This window comes from Eufriesea mexicana, unplaced genomic scaffold (genome assembly GCF_001483705.2).
Source record: "Eufriesea mexicana isolate 0111107269 unplaced genomic scaffold, ASM148370v2 scaffold5017, whole genome shotgun sequence".
NCBI classification, from domain to species: Eukaryota; Metazoa; Arthropoda; class Insecta; order Hymenoptera; family Apidae; genus Eufriesea; species Eufriesea mexicana.
The window spans coordinates 543,120-565,867 of NW_016912971.1; the positions used below are offsets into that span (position 1 = coordinate 543,120).

General features: G+C 31.5%; 5 protein-coding genes across 6 annotated transcripts; 3 read left to right on the forward strand and 2 right to left on the reverse strand.

The window, feature by feature from the left end:
• The first annotated feature begins 3,200 nt into the window (after positions 1-3,200).
• Positions 3,201-6,420, forward strand: Ate1 (arginyltransferase 1). Its single transcript, XM_017905970.1, has 9 exons — positions 3,201-3,437; positions 3,643-3,769; positions 3,859-3,992; positions 4,062-4,492; positions 4,710-4,871; positions 5,175-5,330; positions 5,579-5,751; positions 5,823-6,084; positions 6,159-6,420. The coding sequence occupies exons 1-9, from the start codon at positions 3,341-3,343 to the stop codon at positions 6,339-6,341; spliced, it is 1,725 nt and encodes a 574-aa protein (XP_017761459.1). The 5' UTR covers positions 3,201-3,340; the 3' UTR covers positions 6,342-6,420.
• A 657-nt stretch (positions 6,421-7,077) lies between these two features.
• LOC108551752 (sialin) lies at positions 7,078-15,935 on the reverse strand. Of its 2 annotated transcripts, none has more exons than XM_017906009.1 (5): positions 15,705-15,935; positions 9,088-9,919; positions 8,637-8,956; positions 8,333-8,577; positions 7,078-7,400 (listed from the first exon to the last, which is right to left on the reverse strand). In XM_017906009.1, exons 1-5 carry the CDS (start codon positions 15,754-15,756, stop codon positions 7,248-7,250), a joined length of 1,602 nt encoding a protein of 533 aa, XP_017761498.1. In that variant the 5' UTR covers positions 15,757-15,935; the 3' UTR covers positions 7,078-7,247. The 2 variants fall into 2 exon arrangements, with proteins under 2 accessions (XP_017761498.1, XP_017761499.1); XM_017906010.1 differs by lacking the exon at positions 15,705-15,935 and adding an exon at positions 11,284-11,480.
• Hacl (2-hydroxyacyl-CoA lyase) lies at positions 14,863-19,154 on the forward strand. Its single transcript, XM_017906008.1, has 12 exons — positions 14,863-14,952; positions 16,354-16,495; positions 16,624-16,708; positions 17,133-17,314; positions 17,387-17,563; positions 17,665-17,906; positions 17,964-18,149; positions 18,212-18,287; positions 18,380-18,617; positions 18,683-18,790; positions 18,861-18,984; positions 19,059-19,154. Exons 1-12 carry the CDS (start codon positions 14,908-14,910, stop codon positions 19,152-19,154), a joined length of 1,701 nt encoding a protein of 566 aa, XP_017761497.1. The 5' UTR covers positions 14,863-14,907.
• A 154-nt stretch (positions 19,155-19,308) lies between these two features.
• LOC108551700 (uncharacterized) lies at positions 19,309-19,760 on the reverse strand. Its single transcript, XM_017905948.1, has 2 exons — positions 19,675-19,760; positions 19,309-19,540 (listed from the first exon to the last, which is right to left on the reverse strand). Exons 1-2 carry the CDS (start codon positions 19,758-19,760, stop codon positions 19,309-19,311), a joined length of 318 nt encoding a protein of 105 aa, XP_017761437.1.
• Positions 19,761-20,212: 452 nt separating this feature from the next.
• Positions 20,213-22,661, forward strand: Faf2 (Fas-associated factor 2). Its single transcript, XM_017905971.1, has 8 exons — positions 20,213-20,599; positions 20,685-20,765; positions 21,085-21,310; positions 21,387-21,573; positions 21,649-21,822; positions 21,923-22,018; positions 22,094-22,406; positions 22,479-22,661. Exons 1-8 carry the CDS (start codon positions 20,537-20,539, stop codon positions 22,641-22,643), a joined length of 1,305 nt encoding a protein of 434 aa, XP_017761460.1. The 5' UTR covers positions 20,213-20,536; the 3' UTR covers positions 22,644-22,661.
• The last annotated feature ends 87 nt before the right edge of the window (positions 22,662-22,748 follow it).

Genomic DNA, 22,748 nt, shown 5'->3' on the forward strand with positions numbered 1-22,748 from the left:
CCTTATTGTTTTAAGTATTCATCTTTTAAAGAGTAGGAACTCCTGAGTAATTATTTCTTCTTCTGGTCTTTCTATTGTTCTATTTATTGAATTTGGCGCCACATAATTTCATCCAAATTTGGAGAAAGCTTATCCAAAAAATTGTTTTACGATACCGAAGTATTTTCCATGTTTCCTTCTAAGAAGCTGCGAAAATTCTAAAGAACAGAAATTAGTCCTTCAAGGTCCTTTCATAAGCTTTGGATACCTTATTTCTTTTGTCGTAATCAATCTAACGGTGAATAGTGAATTCTAAGAAACACCGACTAATTAAATTGTATTTTTCTCATATTTCAATCAAGTTATGTCCTTCACGGAATTTCACTTGATTTTTATAATAGTTTATAAGAAAGACCATATATATTTTATTCTCGATTAATTTCTCAATATTCTCCATTAATTTTACTTAATTATTTATCAATAATTTATGATTAATTTTGAATTCCAATCATTTTGTAATATTTAATTAATATTGTGAAAATAGAGAAAAAATCATAATCTTCCAGAATTAAAACAGGTACTTTTAAAGTCACTGACGTGGTTGCAATTCATTAAGCCGTTTTGAAGAAGTAATACTTTCTCAATGGTACTGTGATCGTTTCCTCCCGGTTCTCATTGCAAATCGTATTTTCTTCCAGGTCTAGAACACTAACGGCAAGGTGGTGGGTTGTACAGAAGGAATTGTAGCACCGTTTTCCGTATTCAGTCCCCGGCCACTTTTCTCCAACCCCCGCAACAGGCCAAACGCCTACGCCGTCGTATAACGCCCACGAGTATCCAACGCCCACGCATATTTTCCACCGTGTATGAGAAAAAGAAGGAGGATGGAGGAACAGGACAGAGAGATCAAGCGAAGTGCGAAATTTCCTTTTCTTCTGCTTGTTGCTATGCTGACGTCTGTATGTTCTTACAGCAAAATATTTATCGTCGACGAAGATCTTCGTGACGATCACGACATAAATATGGAAATCATTCCATATTTTATTTATCCTATCAAGGAGTAACCCCTTCGTAAATAATCACGGATTTGACATGTTCGACGAGAGGGAAGAAATTGCTTCTTAAGCTGGAAGAAATTGGGAAGTCATTTAAATTAAATTATTTTCGTTAAATTTTCTGTATTCTTTTTAATTCGTTTGTTTTTTGTTATTTAAGGAAACAGAGTAAAATGAAACAGAGGTAAAAAATGGTAACAGCAACAAAAATTAGATATACCTCTCCGACGGGAGCCGACGAATTCTAGGAAACAGCTGCTCTTTAGTGAAGTGTTTACTTGAGATACGACATATCCCAACGCACTACGTGCCTCAGTAATTGACCTATTTCCAAAGAATTGGTTGCACGCTTGCGCGAATTGAAGTAGTTGCACAAAAACAAGCGTATCTCGCTGCATCATATTTCTTGCAAATTAAATGTGGGTATTTCTAATAGAAACATTTATTTCACAACAATGACAAGGAGATATATTAATGTTCAATTTTCTTTCAGTCGTAATTGAAGAAACTAAAGATAGCTATTCTTATCACATACAAATGTTTACTTAACGTTTAATAAGCACTAAGAAATATTCCTGTATTGTATTTCGTTCGAAGACGAGTTTCGCAAAATACGGAAAGTAAAAAAGGAGAAAGCATGCGATAATCGTCAACTTTTATTGAAGTATCGAGAAAAATTAACGCCACACCCTCGAGTACTGCAGTGCAAAATACTCTTTTCTCGAACTTGTTTCGAACATTTTCTTGAGAATAGAAAAGTTAATTTTCCTAAATTCATTCGGAACTTGACTATCAAATGGAGAATACATCTCAACGAAAAAGAACCGAAACGTCATTGTAATTACAGGGTAAGTTCTGTGAAATAATATAATTCAACGTACTCGACCCGAAGGTTGGTTTCCATTGACGTCAGCCGTTGATCCTGGAAACGACGAATCCCCGTGCTTCGAAAACTTAGTGGGGGGCATACGCGGCGTGAGGAAATGATTCGTGGTAGGGGAGCATGGATGTATCCAGGGACGTTGTACAAACGCAAGTCCAGGATCAAAATAATAATCTGCAGATAATAATCATACAGCTAAATTGCTACTATATCTACTTTATCGGTGATAACAGACTGCGCATTAAATCACTGAATATTAATTCTTCGTATGAGCAATTATTGATATTTTTATCGCGATTTTATTAAACTCTAGGCTATCATTATGTACATTCTTGACTACTCGGTAATGCGGAAATCTCTGCTTGTTCTGTCGAAGGTAGGATAATCTGATTCATTCTAAAATAGAGATTAAAAGTTCAGAATATTAAAATTCATTTTTACTGAATTTTGAGAAATTAGTAAAATAATAAATTTTAGGTACCTAATAAATGTGTTGTATGTAATATATGACTCACAAGCAAAGTAATATAAACTTATGTTAGAACAGGTATTTCGGATTGTTGATACTACCCTGTAGGTAGAAACTGTAACTAGCAGTAAGAAGGGGGTATCCCGAAGGAATAGATCGATGTTTCACACTGTGTAGTAAGAGACGCCTGTTGCTGTAAAACAGGAGTAGCTTCATTCATGAAAATGGCAAAACGTAAATGCATTGTATCATTTAAAATTATTATGATAATTAAAAAATATTATAATTGCTAATTAATTTTAAGAATCAATATGATATTTTTATATTTTTACTGGTGTATCATTGTACTTTAATTGATAACAGTTATACAGTAATTATTTATTAATTTATTAGAAATAATAATTATAATATATAAAATATCATTTTCGAATTTATAATATGGACATTGTAGGTTTTTCAATTATTTACACAAAAAATTATTAATTTTTGCACTTTATTTTATTATATTTATAACTACTTTAGACAATATTGTATGTGTAATATTTATTCTAAATTTTTGGTGCATTTTTATACTTATAGACCACTTTCATACTTTTATTCTTATAATAAAATTTAAATCTAGTTCCTATCAATATTTCTATTAAATAAAATTATACAATTTATAATTTAAATAATTCGCTATTGAAAGACCTTCAAACAAAAGATGCAAATAATGAAAATATTTAATCTTAACTTTGTTTAAATAGCAATATTCAAAAATAAGGAAGATGGCAGTGGCAATGTCATTTCCTGTCTAGTAGATTGAATTTGTAAATACACGATGGTGTTGTCAGTGTTATAAATATAGAAATTTATATCGAATAACAAATAATTCGGAGAGTTATATGACCTTTGTTGATAATTAAGCTATCATAATCAATGCAATAATAAAACGAATAAATAAACAGTAAAAAAATGGCGAGACACTCGTACAGTATTGTCGAATATTATGGTGAACAAGACAAATACAAATGTGGTTATTGTAAAAGCCCAAACACAAATTTTAGTCATGGCAAGTATTGGAGCGTTATTAACTTTAATTTACGCTATTTTACTAGTGGACATAAAATTTCATACTTTTATCAATAGGTTATGTATAATAGTAGCCGTGACAGTTTAATATATGTATAATTTTTATTCTTGTCATGCTAAGTTTCATATATTGAGATACCAGTGTCAAACGGTATTCGAAATTTCTGAACTATGATACATTTTAGGTATGAGCACACATATATTGAATGTCCAAGATTATCAAGCTTTAATGGATAGAGGATGGAGAAGATGTGGTTCTTATTGTTACAAATCTATTATGGATCAAACATGTTGTCCAATGTATACAATAAAGTAAGATTAATAATTTTTAAGTATTTTAAAAATTTGATCATATGAAAAAATTATTTTAAACTGTTTATATATCTAAATATTTATGATAGATGCGAAGCATTAAATTTCAAAATTTCTAAATCACAAAAAAAGATGATGAAAAGAATGACAAAATTTTTAAAAAATGAATTGCGTAAAAATGATACTATGGAAGCATATGACGATGATTATCGTGATACAGAAGGTATAGATATTAAAAGTTTTAATTAAAAATTGAATATTTCTATAAAATTTATGAATCATTTTATTATAGAAATTCAAAAAATTCCTAATCACAGCAAACATTCTTCAAAAGCAAAAAAAAGTATGTTTGATATGAATGTAAAATTTATTGATGATGAAATTAATGCAAGGTTACATCCTAATGCATTAGATAAAGGGGAAAAAAAGTGTAATTTAGAAATAAAACAAAACAATTCTGAAAATGTACCCATTGTATCATGTCATGATGATGATTCCCATGGTACACCACAGAGCTTACAATCAGTAGAAATGGATACTACTCGAACACCTTGTATGAAAGCAAAATTCTTACGTAAACAACGAAAGCAAAATAAATTAAAGGAACAAGGAAAATCTCAAGAAGAAATAGAAGCTATTTTCAAGGAAAATAAGCAGGAGAATCAAGCTAAAGGTTTAGAGGAAATATTTGATAAAGCCTGTAATGCAACCAATAGATTGGAGGTAGGTTGCACACTCACTTATTAAATGTTGCGTGCATTTTTATAAAAGTTGGTCCTCTTTTCTCCAATTTATTTAAAAAGTATGTATAAATATTAAAAAAATTATTAAATGTCATTTTATTATTTTGTAACTATTTAGTTCAATTACTATATTTTGATTATAGTTTCATTTAGTTATTATTTTCATAAAGTTATGTAAAACTTATGACTTTTACTAGCTGAAACTAGTTAGAACTTCACCAATGAGCTCTGGATATATAAATACCTCAAAACAGTCTTACGAAGTGTATAAAAAATATCAAACAACAATAAATGGAGTTCTAGCAGAAAAGGTTACAGAGGAACGATATACAAGATTTCTTGTGAAATCACCTTTACAGGTAATTTTACAATTTCTATGAATTTCTGCTGATCACCATTTTAAAGTTTCATTTGTTAAATAGAGATTGTTACAATCTCTTCATTGCATCTATATAATATCATACATAATTATCATTATATTAAATGGTTATTGGATGTTAATCATTATTGGATACTAATTAAATAATATATGTATAAAACACCATATTAAAAATAAATAATTCTAATAATACTTAATTGGAGCATAGTGGACCTTCTTAGTGTGCATATGTATGTTACACATCGTGTTTGTTATACATAATTTATTTATTTAAATTCATCAGATGAAATTGGTGAGAACAATGTCGGATGAGTTTATTAAAACACTTAAAGTAAGTGCGAATCTTTTTAAAAAATATCAAATGACTATTCATGGTGAATCAGAAGAGGAGTTAGATGATGAATCATTCTCAAACTTTCTTGTAAAAAGCTCTTTACAGGTATATTTTAAATTCATGTGTGATCAATTTGATTTCATAAAATATATTTTTTGTATGATATAAGAAATGATATTTTTATCACTTCTTGTTAATTAATATACTGTTAATTAATATATTAAAATATCTAGAAAAAATTATGTATGACATTGCTATAATTGTTTTTGATTTAATACTGCTTACTTTCCATTAAAAAATTTCATTACTTTCAATAAAGAATATATACAAATAAGGAGTTTATAATTTTGAAGCCATGGACACCAGATGACGGACCTCCAAGTGGATATGGCTCTTTTCATGAGCAATATTGGTTAGATAATGAATTAATTGCAGTTGGAGTGATAGACATTTTACCGTCTTGTATTTCGAGTGTTTATTTTTTTTACGATCCGGCTTATTCTCATCTCTCGCTTGGAACGTTTAGGTTGGTACAAACTTTTGATTTCATATCTATATTATCTTCAGTAAATCATTGCTCTTTTGTACTTCGTTTAGTTCTCTTCGAGAAATTTATTTAACAAGACAACTAAATAAAGTAGCAAAAGACCTAAAATATTACTATATGGGATTTTATATACATTCATGCCCTAAAATGCGATATAAAGCACGAATGAGGCCGTCAAAATTATTATGCCCTGAAACTTATTCGTGGTTTGATATAGAACCATGTTTATTAAAATTAGATAAGGAAAAATATAGCAGATTGAATGATGACATTGATGCTATTGATGAAGACGGTATAGTTGATATTCGTAAGGTAATAACCGAAATTTTTTTCTTATTTCAAATAAGGAATCTTCGTTTATTTTAACAAATTTTATTTCTTTTAAGGTATTAGTTTTACATCGGCAAATTGCAATGCCATATGAAATCTATAAAAGGAAGGCCCACCAAACTATCACGCAAGAAGAAGAAGATGAGATTAAAGAATATGCCAGTTTGGTTGGAATGAAATGTGCACAAAGATTGTTGCTTTATCGCAGTTGGAGCTTATCAAATTCGCAAAAAAATTAATTCGCGTATCTTCTTTTACATAGAGAACAACCATGTATTTTACTAAAAGACAGATCACCGAAAACAATTATTATGAATTAACATGGACAATTAGTAAGTGAAATCAAAGAAATTAGTAACTTCAAATAAAGTATTTGTGATGATAAACGTGTAGTAACCTAATGAGTTCTTACAAAATAAAATTAAAGTTTCTTCTTCGTGCTGCGTTTATTTTGCAATACTTTTTTAATTTCTTTTAAATTTTATATCAAACAAAAAACTAATTCTATAACATTCTGCGATATGATAACTGAATGTACCCAATCGCGTAACGTTCCATTTAGTCAATGTACAACATACGCTTTATAACTTTCATGATTCTTATACCAGATAATGAATTGATTGGAAAGAGATAGTTAAATTTTGCATGCAGAATATGAATTTCATACATAAATACTTTATTTTTTATGCGTAAACAATTATTTTCAATACTGACACATGAAACTTTTTACTAATTACTTTTATAGGATAGCAAAAGTAAATAATAAGACGAGTTATTATTTTGGTTCAAAATATATTTAATTACCAACATTCAACTACACTTCTTATAACATTCTAAATTGTGTAAAATATTATGAATTTCATTTGGTATACAAAATTTATCGTATGAGATCCTGATAAAATCCTGCACTATAATTGTATCTATTACAACATGTTCGTGTTAAGAAATTTATAAAATATTTACAATATTCTTCGGCTCATAACAATTTAGTTTATCTATCTATGTGTCAAAGATATAAAACGCGATCGTAGTTCCTACTACAAAGAAAGTTTAACGTGTAACTTGTAATTTCTTAGTCTAATGCTTGTTCTGAATCACCTTCGCGCCACAAAAATGTCTAACGTTAATAAAAGTTTCAAAAACAATCACTTTCTTCCGCCTTCTGCATCATCTCCAGTCTTCGGAATTTCATTCCAACTTTGGATGTTTCCACTTCCTCCAAATAGAAAAATGATCATGCAAAATATGCATACCGCTGAACCAATCCAAAATAACGTTTGCCACCTGTCGATAGGATTCTAGAAGAAAAATAACGATATATTAACTGATTAAAAAATTCATTACAAAGTAAAATTATAATAAGTTCATCACTATTGATAAAAACATAACATACAAGCATTAGCATTAATTAATACGTAATAGATATTGTACGTGAATCTAAGATACCCACATATGTGCATATTTCTGTTAAGAATAACGTAAACAATGAGTGATAGATACGTATTACTGCGTTGCGGGTGGACCATCTGATAATGCGTCTTGTAGGTACTTCTCGTACTATAAATTTGATGATATAGAGACGAGTAGTACCCACGAGTCGTCATCACCACAAGATTCTGGATAGGTGTGAGTAGGATTAGCTTAGCGAAGTCTCCTGCTGTTTGATTTATGCGATTTCTCATGTCGTATGTCTTACCGATATTGACACATTAATTAGTACTTTATGCATCTGTGTGATGCGAAAATTATAGAATACATAGTTCAATTGTATAATATATTCGTTCTATTTTTTCGAATATATTTACACGGCAGGAAATAGACTTGTAAAAGCAGGATATGAAAATAGAGTATATTTTAGAATGACCAGTGAGATTCCAATTCGCCCAGAGTGAAATTTTGTGTATTGTTAAAGCATTTCATTTCGCAAGTACCGCACACACGATTTCCCAGTACTGCCCGTACTATGAGTTACGCAACAGAGTACAAGGCTGGACTGAGGTCTCGAATATGCCAAGAGCACCTTTACGTGCACAACTTGGTTGTAACAAGATATCCATCATTCTATTGCAATGATGGACACACGAACAAAAAATTATATAATTCATGCAAATAATTCGAGGTACGTTTTCCCACAAAAATGTTTTCTTCTGCAAGAATGCAATAAATGGACACAAAAGCAAAGCTAGCAGGAAATACAAAGCCACAGCAAATTACATAGAAAACTACTTACTCCATATTTTCCAGCTATTTCCTCGACCATAGGAGAAATAATTATGCCGGAAGTACAACCGATTGTATTCATAATACCGTACATAAAGCCAGCGAAATTTGGCGAGAGATCCTGATTGTTGGACAGATTTGAGATACTCGCTGCCCCATTAAAACCCAACGCCAGCACGAGAAAAATATTTGCAAGAATAAATCTGCATCCAACATAACCGACCAGAATAAGGAAGATACCAGGAACTAAATGAGCTGCAATAAATAAGAAAGCTACAGTTTTCACCGATAAAAATTTATATTAGAGTACTTACAGAACACTGTAGCGCCTTTTCGGATAACAGTAATAGGGAACATTTCTCTCTGCTGTAGCGTATCACCGGCCCAGCTGAAAAAGAACCCAAAGAGCATTCTACAAGCCCAAGGTAAACCAGCAGCGATGCCTCCTTTTGTCAATTCGAATCCTAAAGCTTTTGTAAGATAAAGCATCATCGAATTCTGATAGAAGAACAGAAGAAATAGATTCCCGAAGTGACAGCATACTAAGCTGATGAACGGTATTGAAGTAAATATCGCCTTGATTGGTGTGTCTTTCAACGAAGGTTTCTTGCTTGTTACGGTGCCTGCCTGAGATCTAGAAAGTACATAGAACGATTTGCATAGAAAGATTTTAATCATAATTCAATTCGCTTGCAATTAAGAAGCGAAGAAAACTTCTATCATTAGAATACGTTTTAGGCTGAATTACTTCACTTCTGCACTCACGATAGAATGTATTCCTTTTCTTCGTCTGTGATACCAGGATGCTCTTCAGGCGAATCATAAGTTAAAATAGCCCAGAAGAATATCCAAACGAACATTAGCAACGACGGAATGTACCATCCGCTTTCCCAAGTCATGCTTTCTGCGATTCCGGCAACCATAGGATAAGTTAAAATGGTACCGAACGTACCACCAAGCAAAGACCAAACGAAACGAGCCTTCTCGCTTGGCGGGGACCATCGTGCCACTAAATTGTGACACGCTGGAAAAGTTACTCCACCAGTTATGCCGATGACTATTCTAGAAATTAGAAGAATGCTCCAATGAATTTGCGCAAAGACCGGGCTCATCAGTGACACTGCAGCAGCTACTATAGATGTCCAGAGAATCGCGTTCTTAGCTCCCCATTTAATGGTCATTAGGCCTCCTATGAAATTGCCGGGAACATTTCCATAACTATATGCAGCGATCAATTGGCCACGTATGTCAGGCGTCCAGTCAAAAGGTAGACCATTGAATAGCTGCAGGCCTGGTGGTCGAGTTGACGTATCGTCCCTGCGTACCCGAATATTGTGCATCTTCGGATTCACTGCAGCTTCAGCAGCTTCAATCCTCTCTGACAAGATATAGTCTTCCAGGTAGGCACCGGGATCCAACCAGGAGATCGCACGACGAACTCGGGATACCTCAGATCTACAGATGCCTGCCGTACCATTACTTGCTACGCCTTTGATCATTGGCACAACGAGGATCGGCATTTGGAGACGGCACATATAACTGGTCCAACAGGCCGTGAACATCATCACGCAAATTAAAACTCGACTTGGAATCCATTCTGTAAAAAAATATGAAATCGGTGATGGTAAGTTCGTAGTCTTTTTGTTCTATCTGGCACTATGCTTATTATTTCTCTTATCTCCTTTTAAAAAATGATTTCTATTAACATGTTTATTATGGCTGTAATAACCGAACTGAATATCAAAATTTCAATTCAACTAATCATGCTGGCAAATTTTCACTCACTTAGATATTTCCAAAGTATAGAATCGTGACTAGTGAAAAACTGGGGAACACCAGACAGGCGTTCCTGGATAGATCTAAGGATGAACATCAGGCGTCGAAGAGTATAATTAAAAGAAACGTGTTAACGATCAACTGACTGACCAGTGAATAATAAGGAAGATTTGACAGATTACCATGCCAACCATGACTTCACAATATTTATCAACGACATCATCGTTTGTTTTCCTATTTTTAATTAAACCTATTTTCTTTGAACTTAACTCTTATTCATTTATGCACTCTATTTTAAATCTATCTATAAACTTTCAGCAGAAATCAATTTGAAACAGAAATTTTAATTTGAAATATTGAATTTTTAATATGAAATGCCATGAAACAAATATTTAAAAAATGAAACTACAATTAATTAAATTCCTGCACACGGAATAAATATAAAACTGTGCAATTATTAAGAATTGTCCTACAATACTTGTTACTTCTACTTACAGAAATATCACGCGTCTTTAAAAGAAAGTTCTCGACCGCTTTCCAAGCATTCTATGCTGTATTTACAAACTATCGTTACCATATGCTGTTATTTACAAAATTGATACTGCTCCGATTACAGATCCTATTCCTGTTTCATGTACTATTCCACTGAAAAGTTTTCCTTCAGACACTTGAACCGACTTGCCAATCGATTTCTATGCACAAACAGCATTTACTACGACATTAAAAAGAAGACAAAATAAAAGAATACACAATTTATTTTCAACCTCATGCTACTGAGCTCTAACGATATTGGACACTGAAAAGAGAACTTCAAATTCAAATAGGGACGATGCGAAATGATTACAACGGACAACGGACACTGCTTGAAGGAAAATTAACTAAGCAATCTAAGTGATCATCCTGTAACAAGGTTAAATAACGGGTATGATGCGAAAACTATGCCGACAAGAGTAGAGCTATACTAAACACCGACGTACGAATTTCGACATGTGTTGAAACTCAGCGGCAGTTTGGTACCAAGCGTTCGATAACAGCCTAACAATTTATACTATTTCATTAAGAATCTATGCAAGGCATAAAATGGAGAATGCTACTGATACGGTAGAAATATTCACCCGTTTCACAAGACTAAAGTTGAAAGGCAAATAAACAAATGGAACGGAAAGATATATATGTTTCACTCACGTGGGAAAATCTTCGTGTAATACTGCTTCAACATTCTGCGGTTTCAACGAAGAAATTGATGACACACACCAACTAACGCGATATTTGAGACGTTTTTCTTCAGGACATCTTTCAGGAGGTGCACAAAAACAAAGCGGACTTTGAAAGCTATAGACCCACAAAAATTACTTTCTGACACGGCACGTATCCTAAACTGCCGAAGAAGTAACTGATGACATCGGTTATCCAGCATGCCTATTTAAATGGTCGGCAGGTGAGAGTAAGTGGGGAACCCAGGTACATCCCTTCCATGGGATAACAGGACAGAACACCAAAATTTAGGGACTGGACTGCGCCACCCTTACAGGTTTACTGGTTACCATTTTGCTACGTTACACGGAGCATCAGAGAGATTATTAAATATTTTTAACTTAAAATTCGCCATTTTAAATTAGCCTCGTGCTGCTATGATTAAATTGCACTTATAACGGATAATTGGTAAATTAAGTGGAAATGAAGTTATAAAAATCAATCTGTTATGCTATTATGTTTGCGCTGTTGCAACTAAATTTCAATTACACGGTTGAGTTTTCGTTAAAATAACTCAATGAGATGTAGAAGAATGCATAAAATAAGCTTTGTTCGATAGAATCAGTAATATTATTTATTTACGAACGTTTTACAGAAATGATCAAACGTAAACGCAAATTTGTATTCTATTGTCGTGTGTTATTCTGTGCAACTGCTATTTGACATCGTAGAACGCGACTTCCTTAATTTTCAACAATATGCCAGCATTTTACGTAATACTGCGGTCTACAGATTATACCGTAAATTTGTGTATCGGCCATAGAATTCCTGACGTTTTCCTTGTACCACGTCGCATTTTGTACCAGGTTGACCAGATTCGTAAAAGTACCGAATGGTATATGTGTATGTCTCCGTATGTATTTAATCAGTCAGTGATTTTTATTTATACAATTTGTTTCCACGACGACGTCACGAACGAGTTTCGTCATACTTTAAAAAAAAAAAAAGAAAAAGAATGCTCTTATTTGAATTGTTGCGCGTATTTCCACCGAATTTGTGGCATATTAACGCAACTGCTGTTATGCAAAAGATCATTGTCTTCGATGAGCACTGATAAACATTCGCCCATCGGTGGCAGACTTGCCGATAGTACAGCTTGTTGGTGTAAACGTAAACCATGGTGTTAATTGAAGGAAGACGATACAAATCAGCAGTATCTACTGGAAAAGCGGAGAGAATTGTATTAATTCCAACAATAACGAATGCTTGCTAATTTAAATAAGTTAATTCAACATTTGAGGAGGAGAATTGGATAAAACCCACGTGAAACACGAAGATATCAATTTAGAGCTGATTTTTTATTCGACGAAAATATTTTACATTTAATTAGGATGCATTTTCGAATGAATCATGATAAACAACGTTAGCTTAGCTGTAAACAATTTGCTCTTCGGATAAAGAATATGTGATACTCGGTCATAATGGTAAAGTATTACATAACGCACGTGGAAGATCACTAAACGAATTCTGTATTTCAATCTTTCCTTTTTTTAAGTTTTAATCGATTACATGATGTGCATTGATTTGATCGCTTAAGGAGAAAAAGGTAATTTACACTGTAAATTAAATAAATGTTTAACGCCAAGAAAAGTTTCGTAAAATTGTATGGAATAAACGTAATTTGTCGGTTCAAATATTCCGTACATATTAAAATATACTTTCAAATGTTCTAGGCAACAGAGCAGGTCATTTTCCACAAATGACACGGGCAGCCCTGTCCTATAGAATATAATTATCTATTTTAACCGTTAGGTCGCCTTATCCACTAGGACTATTTCTATACCCTTCGACAATAAACATTGTACGTTTCTTAGTAAAATCTTCCTGCTCAAATAAATCAACGGTTCCACGTAGAGAAGCGTTCAAAGGTACTATTTGTAATGTTCTTTTAAGCCTCGTATAAGGTCAACGAGTAATTGAGTAATCAATTGGCAGGTAAAATATTCGTCGTTTTCAAAATGGTAATAAAAAAGGAGATTCTTGGTTTATATTTATATTAAGCACAATACCAAGCTAAATGTAATGTTCATTATTAAAGTTACTTCTCGTAATTGATGGGGATACAGCGCAATTTCGTCTATTGAATTGTTCCTGAATTTAGATATCGAAATATTTAATACAAGATTACATTTTCAGTCTTTGGTTAATTGTTTACTCGATGTATACCATATGTCGAAAATTGAAATCTCTATAATATGCAAACATCCACGGTTCATGGCATCGAGGACAAATTATAGCCTGTCGCGACTCTGACAATAAGGCATTTCGAAATAAAGAAGATAGCGAAAATTATTTTTTAAATTGGTAGAAAAGTAGTCTCGCGTATACCTCGCATCGTCATAATTCAGGTAAGTACCTTGTAAGTCATAATTCGGAGACCCGTTATCCTTTTCGCGCTAACAATAAGCTTTCAGGTACGCGTGTTTAATAAAAGGACAGCAGTTTGAAAATTGTCCTGTCCCCTAATCGGCAATATGCTTTTGATGTTGCAATAAAATCGTATTTCTACGAACGATGAGGTCATTTAATCTTCCTGGTTGCTATTCAAGATTGGTATTAAGGTACGTAGGTAAACGTTAATTAGTATTGGTCCTAATATTTATAGAAAACTTTTACAGAAAATATTTATAGGAAATCACTTGTATTTTCCTTCCTTGTTGGAAATATTTGCAGCTATGTAAATCAAGTACAATAACCTTGGAAATCATTTGCAGCTAAAGGAAAAAGTTAAATACTTTCCTTATTAAACAAGTTCTCTATGGTAAGTTTCATGTTTAATTATGCAGGCTGTGGCACGTAACTGTCATTACCATTTTTTAGGCACTTTCGATAGTTTGATAGAAAAATCTTTCTGATGAAAGTTAATCGGTATTTCGTCTACTACATATTGAAATATAAAAAATTCCGAACCCTATTTTCTTTCGATAAGACACTTTTGTTAATCGAACTTAAATTCTGAAGTCAATGTTATCTGAAGGTCATAGTAGGTCGTTCAACTTGTATTTTCATTAGCAATAACCATACGAAGTAAAAAAATACAGGGTGCCATTAAAAGAAATTATAGCGACGTTGATTTTTTATCGAAAATAATAAATTTTGGAATTTTCTGTATTTTAATATGTAGCAAACTAAATATCGATTAACTTTTGTTATATAAAATATTTTTTTGTCAGGCTGTCAAAAGTACCTGAGAAAAATAATGGCAACAGTTATGTACCACACTATATATTGCAAACATTCATTGGAATTTTCAAATATTTCTTGACGAGGAATTAAAGGTTGATATCGATATAATTGTTAAAAATTGTTAAAGTAGATTAATTGCTAATACAAAATTTCGTACGACAGGTTTGTGTTGCAGAAATTTAAAAAAAATGCTTTATCATAAATCTATAGAAATTACAAAAAACATTATATTTTATTTTCTGGTGATTCCAAAGTTCATTGCCGTGTTTGTAATAGGTACGAAAGCACATCCGGGGATTGGACAGTTGCTCGAATCTGCAGTGACAGGGAACGTCTTGTACGTATCGCATTAATAGGATCGATTTAAAAATGAAAAACGGAAACCAAATAACTGCTGAAGCTTTGAAAGAACAGGTATCAGACTTTCTTATTTTCTTTCTTTCTCTAATGGCTCTCCCTTTTTTAAACTTTTAATTGATATCATAGTGTCATTTAAGGTTATGTAAATATTTATCAATATTATATATATGTATATATTTTTTTATGTGTCGATAATTTATTTTATAAGAGCATGTACAATATTTTGTATTAATATTATTAAAATTAGTATTATAATCTTACAATGTATTCAATGTTATAAATTATAAGTATTAAAGGCTTATAAAAATTCCTAAGAAAAAATGTGTGATATTGGTAGATGATAAAGCAATAATCGCTTTTGTCGTAACAAAATAAAACTGGTAGATAACGATGCCACATAAAAATGAAGAAAAAAAAGTTTAATATACTCATCTAATGAATCAATCTAATTGACTAATGGCATTTTAGCTAAAAAATTGAAGAGTATAGTAGTACTTACTATAATTCTTACTAGTTATAGAAGTACTATAGTAGTACCCACGTAGTACTTCAATTAAAAAAGTTTTGAAACAATATCGGAATTTTTTTTTTAGAGATAAAATATTTAAGATTAATTGGAAATTTCCCAGAAATTTCTGACTTACACTCTATAACACAACCTATGAACTTTTAAAATCTGTGTACAATGTATGTTGCAAGCAATGTTTATAAATCATTTATTTTTTAACTTATATTTATAAAATTGCTTATATTTGACATTGAAAATTATTAGAATTATTATTTTATAGATATTGATGAATACGTACGTTTCTTTATTCTCGGTATAAGCGGAACGTTTTCTGTTCCGTAACGAAGCATCCTGTTTTCGCTTTAATGAACTTTTTATTTAATCGTATTCGAATCACTTTCCTAATTGAATATTGTACAACAAAGAGGAAATAAAGTAAAATACACTAAAAATATTATAATTACTTAAAAGCTCGTAAACAGAACTTGACTTTTTTCGATAAAATGCACACAAGGCAGATTTACCCATCTTTTCAATGCGACGTAAAAGCTTTCTTGATAATGGGTACGTACGTAAGTACTGCACTTGTGCAGAAATTTTTTAAATGTTTAAGTTCGAACTCGCGTTAATATTCGAAGTCGCACAGCACGTTACGAGGAAAATTTTTTATCATCTCTGTTTATAATGTACGAATTACAAAAAATGAAGTCCAGTGTGTAATTAACTTATCCATTGTACCTATTTTTAGTGTCTTCCCGCGAGTTTATAATCTTTAGCCGTCTTCTTCATTTTGTATGAACCTGATAATACCTCTAGGAGCGTACACATATCATACATGTACTCTGCAAACCATGTATTATATTAATTATCCAATGAGATATATAAAACATGAAGAATATAATTACTTATATTGAAAAAAACTCTATTTCATTCATTTTCTTAATTAGGGTGTTGAGTATGTTTTCGGAATAATGGGACACCCTGTAATCGACTTAGCGTTATCCATGCAAATTACGGGTCTCCATTACCTTGGATTTAGGAATGAACAAGCTGCATGTTATGCTGCGCAAGCTTACGGATATCTAACAAGTAAGCGGGAAAAATTTGAATTGTCAAAAGTATGAAAGGAATTGTCATATGCGACATATGTCTTTTTCTCTACTTAATACGAATTGCGGTGACCTTACATTAATTAATTACTAAACAATTTTTATTAGGAAAGCCTGCAGTAGTTTTATGTGTATCTGGACCAGGATTACTTCACGTTATCGGTGGTATGGCGAATGCTCAAGTAAACTGTTGGTGAGCTGCATTTCAGTTTTCTTTTTTACTCTTTATAAAGTAAATAGTTTTTATTGTAACTGTTCGAAATTAAAAATATGTGTTTTGAAGATGCAACCCATATTTATTTTTCGCGAGGAAAAGCAATTTAAATTTTTATATTATTGTTTCGATTTACGAGTAATACATCTTTAATAGACATATCTTTCATCTCGTAACAGAATTGTAATCTTATATGAAATGATTATGGTCAATTACATAACTTGGTTCGTATTCATTGTACCATATTATTAAAGAAAACACATAGCGAGTAAGTTAGATAATGATTATGTAAACCGTGTCGTGTATCAACTATGTTAAAAGGTATAAAAGCATTAGGAAGCATTCATTGTATATTTAACATTAGTTATCACTAATAATTTATGTGATGTAAATTTTTGTGCAGGCCTCTCATTGTAATAGGTGGGTCGTGTTCTGAAGATCACGAAGGAATTGGAGGTTTTCAGGAATGGCCACAGGTAGAATCCAGTAAACCCTATTGTAAATATGCCGTCAGACCGCCATCCGCTATATTAATACCGCTTCATGTAGAAAAGGCTGTTCGGCTCGCTACTTACGGTCGTCCTGGTACGTTTATTGTACACAATTTACAGTTGACGTACGAAATAGCATACTGTCTTACATCAAAAATGTTTTCAGGTGTCGCATATTTGGATTTACCAGCCAATTTATTAAATCAATCAGTCGACGAAGAAAAAATATATAAAGTTGCGAAATGTTTACCACCACCACTGATATTTCCCGATCATCGATTAGTTAATCAAGCAGCTAGTTTGCTCATGCGAGCAAAAAGACCATTGTTGATTGTAGGAAAAGGTAATTAATAATAAGGTATTATTAAGAAATCCATCACGGAAGAAGAAATATATTTAAGTCATATAAAAAGAATTATGCATAATTGCAAACTTGTATTATAGGGGCTGCCTATGCAAGAGCAGAGAATGAAGTCCGAAGCCTTGTATACACAACTGGTATTCCTTTTCTTCCTATGCCAATGGGAAAAGGAGTTGTTCCAGACACAAATGAACGATGTGTTTCTAGTGCTAGAACATATGCATTGCAGCAGAGTGATGTCATCTTGTTATTAGGTGCCAGATTAAATTGGATGTTACACTTTGGCAAACCACCTCGTTTTCAACCTGATGTTAAAGTGATACAGGTACTGTAAATTTTTAAAACAGTTTTTATGGAAAAAAATTCAATATTTATATTGCAGGTTGACTTGTGCCCAGAAGAATTGCATAATTCTGTTCCCTCCACAATTGCAATTCAGTCTGATATATCTACTGCTGTGGAAAGCCTTGTTAATATTTTAAAGAAATATAATTGGTCTATTAATCAGAATGACCCTTGGTGGATGAATTTACTAGCCAAATCAAATAAAAATAAGACAATGATTCAGGTAAACTTAATATAGCAATATTAGTGTACAAAATAACATTTTACTCTTCCTTTATTTTGCAGAAACTATCAATGGATGTCTCAGTACCATTAAATTACTATGCTGTTTTTAAACATATTCAAGATATTATTCCACCTGGTTAATAACAGTTTTCATATAAAATATACTACACAAATTTAATTACATAATAATGAAAATAGGTAATAAAAATATTTTTATTTTGTTTATAGATAGTATTATTTGTTCAGAAGGAGCTAATACAATGGACATTGGGAAAACAATTTTATTAAATAATGAACCCCGTCATAGATTAGATGCCGCTACTTTTGGTACAATGGGCGTTGGCTTGGGTTTTGCCATAGCAGCTGCCCTTTATTATAAAAATAATTCCCCAACAAAGAAAGTCTTTTGTATAGAAGGAGATAGTGCATTTGGATTTTCCGGTATGGAAATTGAAACAATGTTTAGGTATGTAATTTAAACTACTAAATGTAAAGATAAGTTAATTTTCTTAATAATTTTCAATATTTTAGATATAAACTGCCCATTATTATTATCATTGTAAATAACAATGGCATTTATAGTGGTTTAGATAAAGAAACATTTAGACAAATACAAGCTTCAGGAGAACCAACACAAGTGTAAGTTGCTTAGTATTTATAAGGAAGTGCATTTATAAAAAAAATAGATAATATATATCAATGATTTTAGAACACCGCCGAATTCGTTAACATCCGAAGTACATTATGAAAAAATGATAGAAATGTTCGGTTGCAAAGGGTTCTTCTGCACTACTGTACAGGATATACAGCGTGCACTCAAAACATGCCTTCAAGTATATATAGTCTCTGTCTTCCATTTAATTCTTAAAATAATCACCAACTTTAACAGTAAATAATTTCTTTACAGATTAATGATTCCCCTAGTTTAATAAATATTGCAATTGATCCCCAGGCTGATCGCAAAAGACAACAGTTTAATTGGTTGACAGAATCTAAGCTGTAAATTTATTAGTTCTTTATGATATTACAATATATAATTAATAACAAATAGTTGATAAAAAGAAATCAAAAAAATGTAAATTTTGTTTCTATTTTTTGGTATAAAATAATTTGTAAATATAAATATATCAATATAAATTTAATAATAAAAATAAAAATTACATATTATTTAAGCATGTTAATATTTTTTCTTGGAAATCAGCAGAAGATACAGCATTTCTTAAATTGAATTGCAATGTATTTCCATTTTCATTGTCACTCAAAACATTCTTAACATCTATGTCCATATTCTTTGCTACTGTAGTTAATATTTCATTTGCATCAACTACGGCAGTGTGAAGTTGTCCATTCTTTTTTACAAGGTCATTTATTACGTTTAATTCATTTTTTCTGAGAAAAAAATCTATTAGTTTACTTTCGTTTATTTAATAAATTTTTGTGTCTTTAAGTATCATTATTTTGATTATGAAAATAATATGTATCAGAACAAACATATTTAATTTGCATAAATATTTAAATCTTACATTTTTGATGTCATCCCATTAATGGAAAACAGTGTCTTTTGAATTTCAATTTTAATATCAGGTTCATAACTCTCATTCGAATTCATTTCAATACAAAATTACATAAGAATTTAGAGTAACAGATATATGATATAAATTTCAATGAACAAAAGGACCAGTCATAAAATATAAGAAATGACACTGGATTACTATCATTTATAACATATATACAGTGAATGCTATGGTACAACCAATGATGCTTCTTCCAAATAAAATAAAATAACTTAAAATAATGTGAGTTCAAAATCCTGTACTATATTGTCATTGGTTATTTTTATGTTGTAACTATACATCAACAAATTTTAATAATCATTTTATTTACAGATAATATGTCGTTAGACATTTATATAAAGTATTATTATTATCAAATTTTTTGTAAAATATGTGATAATTAATTGCGGTTTTCATTATTGGTTGCTAGCAAAAATAACATTCTACCAATAGCAATACAGAAAAACCGTTGACTGTCGTTTCACCAATACATGCAGCTGACGTCACTTAAAACCGTGTCGCATGAAATAGAACCTTGAAACTGTAAATTATCGTAAAAAGTCATGACACCGAAAACATTGAGTATAGAACAGAACAACGAGACAAAACGTGTCGTGATGATAATGAACAGAGGTCCATAAACTGGAGATCGTGTACACTTGAGGTTAAACATTCTCGGTATCACGCTCCAAATGCTTGCGCAGTTTGATCGTAATTTTGTTCGAGTGCCTGGTTTTTCTATTAGCTGATGAATTCAGAATCGTTCTGTGGAACCGCGTAACTATACAATTGTCAAGAATTTTCTAGTCTTTTGCTGACAAAATATATTGATATGGCAGATTTCGCGTTAAACGGATTTAGCAGTGATCAAACTGAAAAGATTCTACAGTTTCAGGTGAATCATTGTATCACATGCTGTATTCAATTTCAAATTTCATTTTTGGTACCATGATAGAATAATAACATTATGATGATTCTAGGATTTGACAGGCATTGAAGACTTGTCGATATGTAGAGATGTTTTACAGAGGCATAATTGGAATTTGGAAGTCGCAGTTCAGGTAGACTTCCTTGCTATATATTCTTTGATTATTATTAGTAGCCGCAAAATTAAAGTTTTTACGAATATAATATTAGATAAAGAAATTGATATGTAACTGCAATTATTTCACAAAGATTTTAAAAAGTTGAATTATTGTATCCTATATAGGTCAGTTGTGTAATACAAGCATTAATAATACATCAGGGATTGATAAGGAATCCTTGAAGAATGATATATATTATTTTTATTATTTATGCAATATTTACTAATTATTCTCTGAATTAACAAAAGTAGATTTATGTATAACTGCAATGTAATTAGATTGTTCCTTTATTTAGGAACAACTTAATTTATATGAAGGAAGACCATCAATGTATGCACAGGATTCAAGATCACGACCACCACAAGTTGTTGATGATAGCAGTTCTAGAATATATTTTCATTATTCTGGAAGTTCTAATGGCAGGGGTAGTTATTTATGGTACATCTTCTCATTATGCTATGAAAGAATGATCAGCATTCTACAACTACTTCTTTCAATATTTAGAGGAAATGTTAGACCTGGTATGTTTTGTTTTCTTTGTAATTAATTTAAAAAACAGTTTTGCAAAGGAAACTAACTTATCAATTACATTTTAAGTATCATCTGATCCTGTGGAAGATGTAATTAGCTTTATTCGGTCTTATGAGGAAAGCTATGGTAGTAGTCATCCTGTTTTTTATCAAGGTTCTTACAGCCAAGCACTTTCTGATGCAAAACAAGAATTGAGGTTTTTATTGGTATATCTGCATAAAGATGAAGCTCAAAATATTGATCAGTGGTGCAGGTAGTTCTTAAATTACTCAGTTATTAAAAATTTTATGAAAAAAGTAAATAATCTCGATTAAATTTTGATACACAGGAACACATTAGGTAATCTAGAGGTTGTTCGATATATAAATACACACACTTTATTTTGGGCATGTAATATGCAGTCTGGTGAAGGATACAAAGTAGCAGAAGCTCTTAAATCTGGTTCTTATCCATTTTTGGCTATTCTTGTTTTAAAAGATAATAGAATGACAATAGTAGGCCGGTATGTAAAGTATTTTATATATATATTTCTTTTCTAATTTCCTTATTTATTTTTTACAGTTACAAATGTAATACTATCAAAAATTATATTTATATTTCAGGATGGAAGGTACGCCATCGCCTTCCGAATTAATATCTCGTTTGCAAACAATTATAGATCACAACGAAATTAATTTAATACAAGCTCGCCAAGAAAGGTAGAAAATAACATCAAAATATCCATATAAAAATTGTAGTTTCATTTGTGTTAAATATATTATGTTATATTATAGAGCAGAACGTAGTGCTGCACAATCTTTACGTCAACAACAAGATCAAGCGTATGAGGAATCGTTACGTGCAGACCAAGAAAAGGATCGCAGAAGAGAAGAGGAACGAAGAGCGCGCGAGGAACAAGAGGCTAGAGAAAAAGAACAACTCAATGCGCAAGAAATGGAAATTCAACGTATTCGTCGTGAGAAAGAACTTACTGTTTGTAAAGTGCCTCTTGAACCAGAGCCTACTAATCCTAATGCATGTCACCTCCAAATTAAACTTGGAGAAAGGACAATGAAAAGACTTTTTCTAATGTCTGACACGTTGGAAGTGCGTCATTTATTTCTTACCTTTTTGTTATTACCTAATTTTAATATTATGACAATTGATTTTATTTTTTAGGATGTATATCATTGGATATTTAGTCAACCAGATTCTCCAGTGAGTTTTGAAATAACTACCAGTTTTCCGAAGAGAATTCTATATCCGTGTAGAGAAATTTTAACATTATCAGATGCTGGATTAACACACAGAGAAGTTCTCCATGTTAATGACTTAGATGATTAACCTCTATTGATTTTTCAGTGCTGCATTCTTTGTGTTTAAGTATCATTCCACGGAAAAAATGATACTGTCGTAAGAAACATTTATCAAAAGATAATAATATATATA